The following is a 12737-nucleotide window of genomic DNA, read 5'->3' on the forward strand; positions in this document are numbered from 1 at the left end:
TGTCACGTGTGGCGTGCCCAGCCACACATCAGTCAGTGACTGACGCCGTTGAGTCGTAATAACTGAGGCGTAGTCGTAACTACCTATGAACAGGTATTCAGAGCTGCCTTTCTTTAGGCCCTGCCGTGACAACCTGGGTCTGACCTCAACAACGACGAGCAGACCAGCGCTCCCCACCACCAACCTGGGAGGGCGCGGGGGGAAGACACTCTCCCAAGGAATGAGTAACTGCATATTCCTACCAGTTGGAAACCATGAGTGAACTCACGCAACCCACGATCTGCACGTTTTTACCCCCACAGGGTTTTTGCTGGTAATACGGCAAAGACAACAGACACAAACACCTGATAAAATTTTTTATTATTCACTTTTGAATTCTTTTACACTTTCCTGATTATTTTGTGGAAGGTGAAACTAGAACTGTTTAAAAGACATACACAAATCTAGTACATCAATAACCAGGTATTTCTTTTTGCTATACTATTCTCACAACCACGTGTGTGCTAGGCAATATAACCGTCACAGAAGCAAACTTTAGGCAGAATACTGGTCAGTAAAAACAAAGCGAAAAGAGCTACCAGATATACAGACAGGCTCGGTTCCACATTCACTACTGCGTTTATCAAGCGCCAAGTATTTGACTGCACAATTTGTTCAGCTAGTAGAGGGGAGTTTTAAAATCAGTGCATGAAATTCTCTTCAGCAGACAGGTGGACAGACAAACAGATGGCTCCTATACCTAAGTGGAATGTGAAGGCAGGGGGGATGATTCCGCGGGACCGAGAGGCGACTACTCCTAACCTTTTCCACTGCATTATTCACCCGACTCTTACTCGGTTTTCTTTCACGGGACATGTTGGAAACATGACTAGGTGAGGACGGTTGGAGCTCAAATATTACAAGTTACAGATGTGTAGGTCTGCATTCCAGTAGAATAAATGGGAAATCCTGAATATTTGAGCCGGATCCGGGTAATCCCAAAATACGGCAAGACAAGAGCCAAAGGCTGCGACAGCACTGGCAGCTCTCCAACGCCCCAGAAACCTCGGCTCGAGCAGGCTCCGGTCTCACCCACCGTCCTGCCATCACCCATCATCAAAGAAAGGATGATGCCTATCTGGGACTCCAAAATTGCTTTAACGGAGCTTAAACAGGTGAGAGGGTCAAGGATGAACAGGGTCCAACGGGAGAAAAGCTTCTATATTAAAGATGGCTGGGTGGATCGCTTAGGAAGCTTGCAGGATAAATTCAGGACGGGAATACCACGGAGATTTTGATTCCCCCAAAAGTAACGCAAAAGTGGCAGATCACTTCATGGTATCATCCAAACTAATAAGGCCATTCAAAAAATTGAATCTTCTCCTACTGCAAGTCCATGGTAGTGAACCAAGAGGTCTCACTACTGAAGAATATCGAAGGTATAATTAGGTAAGTTATTGCTGTGGGAAGGGGCTTCGGCATGCATGTCGTATGAGCATGAAAGCACTTTTAGAAGTCAAATCCCAGTTATGTGCCAGCGTGAAGAGTTTGGAAATCAAGCTGCTAAACTCCCCCATCACCCTCCTCTCCCAAACAAACCCCATCCCCAGAAAGACAGGATTGACCCAGTGAGCTTCTGACTGCAAGCGGTGCCTCAGACTCGGTTACAAAGGTCTGCAGAGCGTGCCCGTTAAACCACCCCACAGCGGTGCTGCTAACTGGAATGCCGTACATCCGACTGGTTTCCTTCCATGCCCCAGTGTCACAATAGAATCTCTATAACTTTCTGTACAACTTTACAACAGAATTGTACTTCGACTATTTTGGTGCCAAATTAAGCTTGCCAGAGTTACATCATCGGTGTCTACTTTTCCACCAGCAAGAGTTCTGTAAAGTCAATTGCAATCACAAAACCCATAATCACAGTGTTCAGTTAAAAATATCGACACGGTAATTGTTAACTGCAGGTGTTGGTCATAGGAAAGTTCGGAATGCCATCGTAATAACCGACCTCCGCTCTACGGACACAAAACACCAACCCACCGTTTTTACCCCACAGACAGTTCTTGCTACGTCGAGGTTGTGAAAGTCGATGTACTATTCTTTTTGCTTGTCGCACAAGGGGATATATGTGTAGGATACGGGGTGACATTGAACACAGAGTGAAGCGTGACAGCCGTTAGTTCTCTCCCTCCCCAGCATCCCCTTCATCTCCCTGGTTTTCCGACGTCCATAGCTGTAAGAAAATACAAACACACGTTTACGCTGCCGGGAAAGGGAAGGCAGCGCGAGTAGCAGTAGCTGTGCAGTGCCCTCAGCTAAGGGCAACACAGAACCAAACAGTGAAGCTAAGGAATAATGAATTAGAAGCTAAGGAATAATGAACTAGAAAGCGAGTAGAGGAGAACAAGAAGCCAGCAGAAGTTTGCAGGCTCAACGTAAAAACGGCTGTTGAGGACAAACTACACGTTACGTCGCGGAACCGCGAGCTCGTCCCAGCGGTTAACACGCCATTTCTGGTTTGAAGCAGCAAGTCTGGTCCGTTTTCAAAAGGCACCGCAGTTACGACGCAGTTAACGCCCCAGAAAAGGCTTTTCACGGCACAGAACTGCGCGAGTCTGAGGTGTCGAGTCCCGCGGCCTAGAGAAGCGACAGCACTGAGCAGGGGTTTGCCCGCGATACTTACAGTGAGGTTGTCCCTAAGCAGCTGCATGATCAGAGTGCTGTCTTTGTACGACTCTTCGTTCAGCGTGTCCAGCTCTGCTATCGCTTCGTCAAATGCCTAAAAATACGCAAGACAGCATGCTCACGCTCTGAACTCACTTGTGCTTACACAGAGCTTACACGTCTGCTACATCACTATGCACGTTCTGTGACAAAAAGCTTCCAGGATTTTTCTTTCCACCAAGAGAAGAGTTTAAAGATTACAGCATTCTTAAGGAAGGTCACACGAAAAAGCATAATCATCTACAAGTACTATGGCAACCGTGTAATTATCTCCTTAGCCTCCACAAAAACGGGAATACGAAGAGCCTGCTTACCGTCTTTGCCAGATTACAGGCTTTTTCAGGAGAATTTAGTATCTCGTAATAGAAGACCGAGAAGTTTAGAGCCAACCCGAGTCGAATGGGGTGTGTTGGCTGCATCTCTTTCTTGCTAATTTCAAACGCCTCCTGGTAAGCTTGCTGAGAGTTCGCTACTGTGGCTGCAAGAAGTAATGACAATCGTATCAACACACAGTACACCCCTGTACTTCACGGGGCAAGCCACTGTGACACCCAGAGTTCATACAGTTGCACCTGCATGGACGATTCTTTCAATGGCTTTGGATGTAAAAACCTGCCAGTGGCTGAACTATTAAGGCAGAAATATTTGTTCAGATAAAGCTCTGGCATACTGAAGTTCAACATTTTAACAGAGACTTAAAATGACATTTATTCAAAATAAATTCCAACCAACCCGAACACACACAAGCTCGAAGTCGAAGTGTACTGTGACTAAACCCCTGCTTCCATCCAGGCTGAAGCAGTCCTAAATAATGAACCCAGACAAACCCATATGGGGACAAAGAGGTATCTGAACTACCCATTTCAACTGAAGGACACATTTAGCAGCTAGGGGATGAACTTTATGTTTCAGTCTGGGGTTTCAGAGGAAAGACAACACTCCCCTCCTGGCTAATGAGTAACAATAAGCTCCAGAAGGGCATCAGACTAAGTTTGCAAGACACGGACCACACATCAGTAACAGCAGTTACCCCGTAACCCAATATCCCATATTTGCATGCAGAAAGCTTGGAAACAGAGAAGACTTGTGAGCTAATTCATAGTTGAAACAAGAGATGATAGGAACAAAGCATTTTCCATGAGAAAAAAATCTCCAGGAAGAAGATTTTATGCTGCCAAATACATGTGAAAAATCAGTCCCTGAGGTCAGGGGCTGCAAGCAGAATTTGACTAGTTTGATGAACATCTGTCAATCACTTCTATTAATTTCAGTGAAGTCTTTAAGCGACTTGCATTGCACCTGACTCCCATAGCGGTAGCGAAAAGAAATAAAACCCTTCCTGTCAGGGGAAAAGAACACAAGTATTTTTTACACTTCACTCCGCTCGGCCCCCAGCAGAAGGCGAGATTTCATCCCTACTCACTTTGCTTATTGTCCCCCGATGCCACCTCTGAGAGGTATCTGTAGTAATCGCCTTTCATTTTCAAATAGAAGACCTTGCTTTCTGGCTGCGTGGCATTGACAATCAGGTACTTATCCAGGAGTTCCTGAGAAAGGAGACATCACTGATTTTTTTTCCCAACTCATAATGTCTGAAACGGAGCCTTCGCTACGATGGTAACGACAACTGACAGTACACCGATGCATTGATCGCTTTATCTATTGTTGTCTAAACTCATCAAAAAAGTAAAACTGCTTGTAACCTAATCCCTGGGAAGCAGAAAACTTGCTATCTGAGGCTATCCACAATTCAACTCCTGCAGAAGCTCCTGGCTATCAGGGACTGCAAAGATTTTTCTTGCAATACACTGATGCAAACCTACAGCCACAACCGAGCCAGCGAAAAGCACCAGCCAGATGTCAGCACGCTCTGGTCACTCCTCCTGCCACAACCTGGAATTCTATGGAGCGGGGGGATTATCCACAGCAACCTGATTGTATCTGCAAGTCCGGCGGAAAAGCTGAGCAGCAGCAGAGTCAGCACACGTGCGTTCGGAAGGGTGCAGAGATGGACAGCACTGACAGCAACCGCCCCTGCCTCATCTTTAGCAAACGGAACAGCAGCACAGTCGCTCTCGTCTCAGCGAAAGAAAAGGCAAAACCAGTCTGGGGGAAGAAGTACACACGTCCTCCACCCACAACAATACTAGCCAAGCCTCAGAAGGTCAGCACTCATTAACCAAAGAATTTAAACGGTAGGCCTTTCAGCAGGCCTCCCGCCAGTGCCCCAGATCCCAATCTGTTTTCATGGTGATCCCTCACCAGCAGCTACGGGGCTTCAGCATTCCCCCCCATTTTTTTCTATGAAAAAATGCTCTTTCATAACTAATTCCCCAAGAAACAAACTAGATGACTCAGTAGCTAGAACTGGACCCAAGCACATGGCCATGCAAAATTATACCCCTACTAAGGTGCCGGGGTGTCTACAGCACTGGAGTCCATAAGCCTCTCCGGGGAATGCTGCAGTACCAACGACCGTTATCTCTGCTGTTGTTCTTACCAGAACATCATTGCAGATATCCTGCAATTCAGCCTCAATTTTCTCACGATACTCTCTTCCCATCTGCTGTTTCTTCTCATTCCTCTCTGTCTTCTGTTCAATGCTGGAAATCACACGCCAGGACGAGCGACGGGCACCAACCACATTCTTGTAGGCAACCGAGAGTAGATTCCTTTCCTCATTGGAGAGTTCGTGCCCTTGCTCAGTGACAGCCTTCATGGCAGCCGCCATGTCATCGTAACGCTCGGCCTGTTCAGCCAGCTTGGCTTTCTGTACCAACTCACTTTTATCCATGGCTCTCCTGTAATTAGCAGGGAATAAAACAGAGAAGAAGGTCTCTTGATTGTCCGCATTGTGGAAGTTAATATGATGGGTGAAGCAGAGCTCAGTCATTAACAAGTGGGAAATCCAGCCTCTCAAAGAAGTAACATGAAGGGTTTCTTTTTAAAAATTTGAGCTTTTGCCAAATACGTATAATTTCTATGTGTGTGTGACTAATCACAGTCCTAAAGATGTGTTAGCATTATTCTTCAAAACGCAGCACACTTCATACTGGCATTAAGCACAGCACATCGGCTGTACCCGGTGTAAATCTCTCCCCTTTTCCTACACTGGCCACAGCTCAGCCTGCGAGACGCTGCATGTTCTAACTCAGAAACCACCAGTTTTGGTTGGGTTTTGGGGTTGGTTTGTTTGGTGTCCCAACCAACTATTACACAAGAGCAGCTACTCGGGAGCACCGAAGCACTGGACAGCTCCTCCTGGCACTAGAGATCTGGTGCAAGCTACAGGAGACTCTGCGGGTTTACATAAACCATACCCAGCAAAGCTGTAGTAGTGGGCAACTATAGTAAGTACAGTTACACTGTCCTGCCAGAAAACTGGTGTTTGGTTTGGTTGGATGAGTGTTTTTATACATGCATCAACATACGTACAATGGACAACTCTACACAGCTAGGATGGCTGCACTCGCAGGTTTTCAAAACCGTTTAAATTAAACAAAAAACCCCGAATGGGCCGTGGCCCACGTGATGGTCACTACCGCAAACCTCATGGCTTATATGGAAACAACTTGTTTATAATTTCTGATAACGCAGTTTAGCAACCGAAGCCAAGAAAAACACATCACGTTGACCACAAGGCCCCTGAAGGGCTTAAGCAATGAAAAATGAAGTTAGTAAGGAACGTGTCAGTGAGGCAGCTTGAGTGTCGCTGACTTCTGCAAGGCCAGGTTCACAGGAGAACTTAAACAAGTTTCTTTGCTTGTGGACCTGATACCTCACAAACTCCCAGACGCCCCAAATTCATCTGTAAAATCCCTCCAGGTGGGTAGGTTCACTTTCAGGCAGACCCAGATCTGTTACCCTTGTCAGTACTGAGCAACAACGTTCCTCTCCTACTCCATAAACCCTGATTAGGACTCTCACTGTCCAGATGAGAAGCTTTTAGGCTGAGACCTAACAGCCTAACAACAATTTTCAGAAGAACAGTAAGTTTACAATTGTCTTTCATAGGTTTTTGTTCGCGAGACAAACATCTACAGCCCTATTAGAAAGAACCAACAGGCTGGAAGCGATTGCTGTAGCCTTTGCCTGTCCCACTCCTCTGAAGATCCCAGTCCGACAGTCTCCTGATGGTGAACGTCCTGCACACACTGCTCAGTTTGTATTTTAATCCAAGCGTCACCTAGCACACTATTATACAGGGAAACCAGGCCCCTACACTGAATCCTCCTCCAGGACAATGAGATGCAGACCCAAATTCCCATCGTGCATATGAGCAGCCTGAGTTTCCTACTCTACCTACAAAATTATTTGGGGACGAGCATATTCAATCCCTTCAACTGAAGGTACTCCAGCCAAAAAAACAGAAATCACCCAAGACATCAAGTCAAATGTTATTTCACATGAAAGCTCTCAAAATAAACCCAGCAACCAAATGTCCTGCCTGCTATATAGCTGCAAGTCACACTCGCTCCTGCTTGCCTTTGATCCTCCATCGATCTAGCCTACTGCATCCATCCACCTAAGGCACTTGGGTAAGGATATGTAATGCCGAACCCAGCCTCCTGGAAAGGGAACTCTTGCAGACTTGTAAATCAAGTGGGGCTGCAGTTCCGTTCCAGTTCAAATACTGTGTTTAAACTAGGGGATTCTGGCACCTATTAAAGGTGACACACCGTCTTCCGATAGAAGTCCTCGACAAGACTGACTGTTCTTGTCAAGCATGATTCATTTGGCTCTGTCTTTCCCAAGAGGCTTTTACCACAGGGATATGCTACATTATCATAGACTTCTGAAGGTGTATCAGAAGGATAGCTCCTAAGGATGCAAAGGGATAAGTGGAATTTGTGACGTGCATTTTCTTCTCCCTGCTCTGAAGCGTATCATAGCACCAATGCAAAACAAGCCTAAGAAAACCATCAGACCATCTACCACTGCGAGAACCCATCCCACTTTTCACTGCTGAGTCTACGAAACCTTGTAAACCACTCTCTTAACTCAGCATTAACTTCAGACTACGTGCTTAACGCAGGAAGTAATTTGCGAGTGGCATTTCTGTTCCCACTCAACAATATCAAAACATGTGCAAAGTACACCTGAAGAAAGAATGCTTTTTTTGTTATAACAGCCAGCTTTCAGTAACAGGACGTTTAACCAGGACAGCTTCAGAGCAGTCCTAGTTTCCTCAGAGTCTGCACAGCTTCCAGAATGATTTCTATTGCAACCGTCTTATCTTTTCCCCCCTCTTCGTATGGAATGTGATTATGATGTAGAAAAAGCCTGCTTACTGAAGTCTAGAGGCAAGTAGCTCCAACAGAGTTTACATTTTGCCATGGAAAGGTCAGTTTTATCTTTGATCTGCGCTTTGCCAATCGTGGTCTAATTTGTAGATAAGTCATCTGTGCAGAATTCCGTTTACAAACAATTCAGTTCAGTTTAGAGATGGGGCACAGTTTGTTTTATCAAGCTCAGTGACATATTTATCTTTAGATAGAAGTGAGTTCACAGCAGTCAATGGGTTCACCTAAGGACACAGGAAGGAAATCAGAGGGAACTGCAAGGGCATAAAGATGTAGTGGACAAAAGAGATCCAGAAACCAGTTTGACATATCAATTCTCCAGGTGAAATACCAGCACAAGGCATTAGAACATTGTTTCTCATCAAACAACTTTCCTCAGTAACGTAACTAATTCATACACATCTTAAATCAACCCAAACTGATGACTGATGGAGTTCCTCAAAACTTCACTGGCTTAGTTTTGACAGAAAAATTCAGTACACAAGGGCTTCAGTTCTTTAGTTAATTAATCTTAATATCCATATAGTTAGTAGGTTTGCTATGAAACACAAAGTCTTACGCAACAACGTGGATTTAACATAAAATCGTTGCCCAGACCGGACCCTCTGCAATCGACAGTAACCCTACCGCTGCTGTGTTCACAGGGTGCTGCACAAAGGAACACTTAAAATCCTTATTTGATTCTCCATTGCTTACCTTGTTAGAAGCTTGGAGAGCTTTGCAGAGCTATGCTGGCTTGAGCTCCAAAAGAGGGAAGTGTTTGCCAGAAGGAAAAAAGATACAAGGAAAGGAGTGATGTTTGAAAAGGCAAAGAAGCAACTATCAGTTATAACTGGTCCCTCCCACGGAGGGGATGAAAGCCACACTCTAACAATGGATCAGTGTGACACGGTCTGAAACAAGCAGACTTTACAGCTAAAAATACTCCTAGGCCACAAACAGAAGCCATCTCACAAAGGTTACCTGCAGCTAGCAGCAAACCACAGACAAAGGTGATGAACGGGAGGCCGACAGGAATGCTCTATTCTAGCACTAACGAAGCCATGCCGTGTCGGCAAGGGGGAGAGAGGGAAGATGGAAAAAGGAGCGGAGACGTGCAGATCACAGCCACGGAGGAGTCCTGACGGTTGCCCGTTCTAAGCAGAAGGTTCTGGTATTAGATGCGTTAATACATTTCAAATTCTTAAGGCTGTCGTCTTAAGAATCTGTCCAACCACAACTTAGTAGCCCTCCAAAAAGAAGTGGTTGGACACTATTTACAACAAGTAATGCCAACCACTAGCCAATAGTACCAGCTGCCAGAAATTTGACTTGCCCTAAATCCCACCCACAAACCACAATTTTTTCATTATTATTTCTTTTCTCTATCTCCTGTTCAGCCAAGTCCTTTCAATCTTTCCTATAAATGCAGAAGAGCATGTACACGGGTACTAAGTCACAGGTGCTTACTTCCCGCCCCCAAAAAGCTTTACCCCTGTGTAGAGAAGATCCTGAAACACATTACAGAGCATCAAAGGTAGAGAGTCAAAGGTGGGAACCTGTAACACACACGAGTTTGTAACTGCCTCCCTACTTTCAGTCAGAGACGCAGTAAGAAGGGGATGGTTTGACCATCCCGGGAAAAGCACCTGAGGTCAGTACAACCACAGATCTTCCCGGAACAGATGGACACAAGGATCGGAGGGTTACATCTCAGTAACAGCTGAGGAGTAAAACATACAGAATGTGTTCTTCAGAAGACCACAGGAGCTTGAGAATGACATCTTACTACTCAGCAGTTGCTACATCTGCTTTGTAGCATTTACTGTTTCCAACCTCAATGAGCTGTTTAGGACCAAGCCCAAACAGATCAGGAGTAACTGCATTTAGTCTGCAGAAATCAAATGAAAACTGACACCGAAAAACACCCCCTCTGGCTTATATAACATATTGAACTGACAAGACAATACTAATAAGCCTACGTTGGCCTGAAGTCTGCTGCTCTCAATGACCTGTTCTTCTGACGCTAATTAAGTCATTGATTTCTATGTACTGTTTTTCTCTTTATAGCAAGCATTAGTATCTGTCAAACAGTTCCACTCCGTGGTTACTGGGCTGACATACTGGTCCTTGAGGAGTCAGAGATGCAGGTTAACGGGCCTGCAGGTTTCACTGTGAGAAACGAACGTAAAACCGGGTTTGGTGAAATGGACTGCAATCATACTTGTCAGTCACAAACTTTCTAAGTCCACTAATTATAACAGGAAAAGCAACAGACTGGCACAAAATTTGTAGTTGAATCTTCCAACAATACGTGAACGCACATTATTGGATTTCTGGATGGGCATTTCACTCCAAAATTAAACATCCCCGTGAGGTGAGTGGTATTTCAAAATACAGTTCTGTAATTACAGAGAGTAAGAGCTTTGCAGATACTATTTCTAACCCAAACAGCAAATCCTTCTCCATGATTCAGGTACTTGCTGACACAAGTATCTGCACGATGTCGGTGGCATTCGCTGTCAAACAGACATCACTCCCAACAGGTAATCTTTATAGGAAAGGAATCGACTCACTTTAAATGGAGTGCCAGGATCCTCCCTTGCTTTATGGCAGTATTAGGCATTTGACTTCATTAGTTGCGACTCTTTGTTTTGGTTCCCTCAAAGGCTACCACAGATTGTTAAATGACTGATTAGAAAATGAACATGTAAGATCTGCACAGGGAAACGTTCCACAACTGCCAAGAGCTTGGGTGTAACAAGTTCAGTCAAATATACTGGAAACATGATGAGGAAAAAAGGAAAATTACTTCATAGTTGTGGTATTCTTGCTGACCTAGTGGGGCACATAACTTTAGCCTCCTCTGCATCTACTGACCAACCGTATGCCCTGGCCTTCAGCTCAAATCTCTATGTAAATGTGCAGATAGAATTAACATTCTCTAAAGCCATGGCCAAACCTGCTCTGGCCATCTGCTGCCATCGTTACTTACTGCTTCCCGAAACTCACCAATTTCATTTCTGAATAAAACCACGTTCAACAGTTTTCAATCTCCGCAGACAACGATGAAATTTCTGTGAAAAGCACCAACAGCGTGTAGGGGCACCGATATTGCACCGACAACTTAAATTTAGTGAAGTAGCCTTGTTCATAATGCCACTGAAACGGGGGACCCCAAGCTGAAAGGCGCTGAACTCCCACACACCTATGGCACTTGGCACAGGACACTGCAGGTGGAGGCAAGCACGCAGCTCCGAAGTACAATACACTCACGGGAACACCTTTTTGTTCCAACTAGTAGAACTGGGTTTGGCTAGAGTCCAGGTGGAAATGGTGAGTTATCCCAAAAAATCTTCCCCCAGGCATAAAGTTCATGCCAAACTAACCTACTCCTATCACAGGTAAATCGTTTTTGTTAGTAATAAACTGAGTGTATTTATATTACAGGGTGGGGCAAAAAGAGCAGCTATATAAAAGACACACTACTGGGATGGCTATACTGGGATACCAGACGGATTAGAGTACTAGCTTTTTACCTCCTTATTCAAATCATTATTTACTTAACTCCTCCCCATCTGAGTTTATTCACATGCAGCACAAAAAGCTGCATATTGGCAAAGGCCTGCTTAGGGAGGAAAAAAAAAAGACAGACCCAACATCAAAATAGCAGAGATCAGAACATGCGGTACTGACATAATGGGGTTGAGAAACCCGTGCTGGGCCCATCTGTGCGACGAGTCTATCGCTTGATCGGTACCAATTTAATAAACAAACTATTATACAGGGTATATTTTTGCAGCCCTCTCATATGAAGAGTGAAAAAGGCACTAACGTTCTTTTTCTCTTTTCCAGAGCAGTTTATGTCTCATTATTATTTTAAAATAAAAGCAAGCTCTTCTTTCCATAAAGAAGTATTAAAATTTCTGTCCTGCAGCAGTGAATGCGTAAAGACACAAATACTCCCACAACCACTGGAGTTACGAAACCTTAAAAATGTTCTTTTACTCTAATATTTTTATGTAGGAATTTAGCTTTTACGGTGCTGCACGGTGTGTCACTTGTTTTCCTACCACCAAAAAAGTTATTTTAACTACTAATAAGGAATTTAGCTGAAAACCAAACTATTGATATTGTGATCTCTACCTTAGATGCATTTTTGCTCCTGTATGTTAAGTGACTGTATGCCACTGGCATGCGATCATCCCAATTAACATCCGATTATACATACCTCAAATAAAACCTACAGCTGTTAGTTTGCACTTACTGCCCAGCCTTTTTGTAGACTGGGGCTGGCTTGAAGCAACCTTCTTTCCCTCTGGAGTCCTCCCTAAACACATCTCTATTCCCAAATAGACACAAATGCTGGAAAACAAGAATAAAATCGGTTTGTTTCCTTCTAAAGCATTCACGACATTTCTGCGAGGGCCTCTGGTCCTACGTGAGCGGGCTCATACAGGAACGGCACCTCCCCTCTCTCGCTGAAAGGGCCCAGCGTTTCGGCTGGGCACAGAGCTCCTGGTTTTGTGCGGCTGCGAGGATGCCCCAAGCCCTCCCCCGGCCTGGGGTCGTGGAGGCAGGAGCCTTCTGGAAGAGGAGGGCCGTGCTCTGGCGTGGAAGGGCTCGCCTTCCTTCCGCCCCGGCCGCAGGGCAGGGAAGCCCTTCCCCGCCGGGACCCGCTCACTACAGGTGTGCGCGGCCGGCCTCGCCCTCCGGGGAGCAAGTGACTCACTCTGGGCGGGGCAGGGC

At 45.2% G+C, this 12737-nt stretch overlaps 1 protein-coding gene across 1 annotated transcript; it reads right to left on the reverse strand.

Moving 5' to 3' along the window:
• Positions 1-345: 345 nt before the first annotated feature.
• Positions 346-5504, reverse strand: YWHAB (tyrosine 3-monooxygenase/tryptophan 5-monooxygenase activation protein, beta). Its single transcript, XM_010148371.1, has 5 exons — positions 5207-5504; positions 4130-4253; positions 3021-3184; positions 2666-2761; positions 346-2215 (listed from the first exon to the last, which is right to left on the reverse strand). Exons 1-5 carry the CDS (start codon positions 5498-5500, stop codon positions 2159-2161), a joined length of 735 nt encoding a protein of 244 aa, XP_010146673.1. The 5' UTR covers positions 5501-5504; the 3' UTR covers positions 346-2158.
• Positions 5505-12737: the final 7233 nt, after the last annotated feature.

The sequence above is a fragment of the Eurypyga helias genome, unplaced genomic scaffold (assembly GCF_000690775.1).
Source record: "Eurypyga helias isolate BGI_N326 unplaced genomic scaffold, ASM69077v1 Scaffold41383, whole genome shotgun sequence".
NCBI classification, from domain to species: domain Eukaryota; kingdom Metazoa; phylum Chordata; class Aves; order Eurypygiformes; family Eurypygidae; genus Eurypyga; species Eurypyga helias.

What these genes read in the sequence shown, in the direction of transcription:
- YWHAB (XM_010148371.1), bottom strand. Translation starts at nt 5,500, where the DNA reads ATGGATAAAAGTGAGTTGGTACAGAAAGCCAAGCTGGCTGAACAGGCC. An exon ending in CCTGTAATCTGGCAAAGACG is followed by an intron (nt 2,762 to 3,020) that starts GTAAGCAGGCTC and finishes GCGTATTTTTAG; the next exon opens with GCATTTGACGAAGCGATAGC. An exon ending in TGCTTAGGGACAACCTCACT is followed by an intron (nt 2,216 to 2,665) that starts GTAAGTATCGCG and finishes ATTTTCTTACAG; the next exon opens with CTATGGACGTCGGAAAACCA.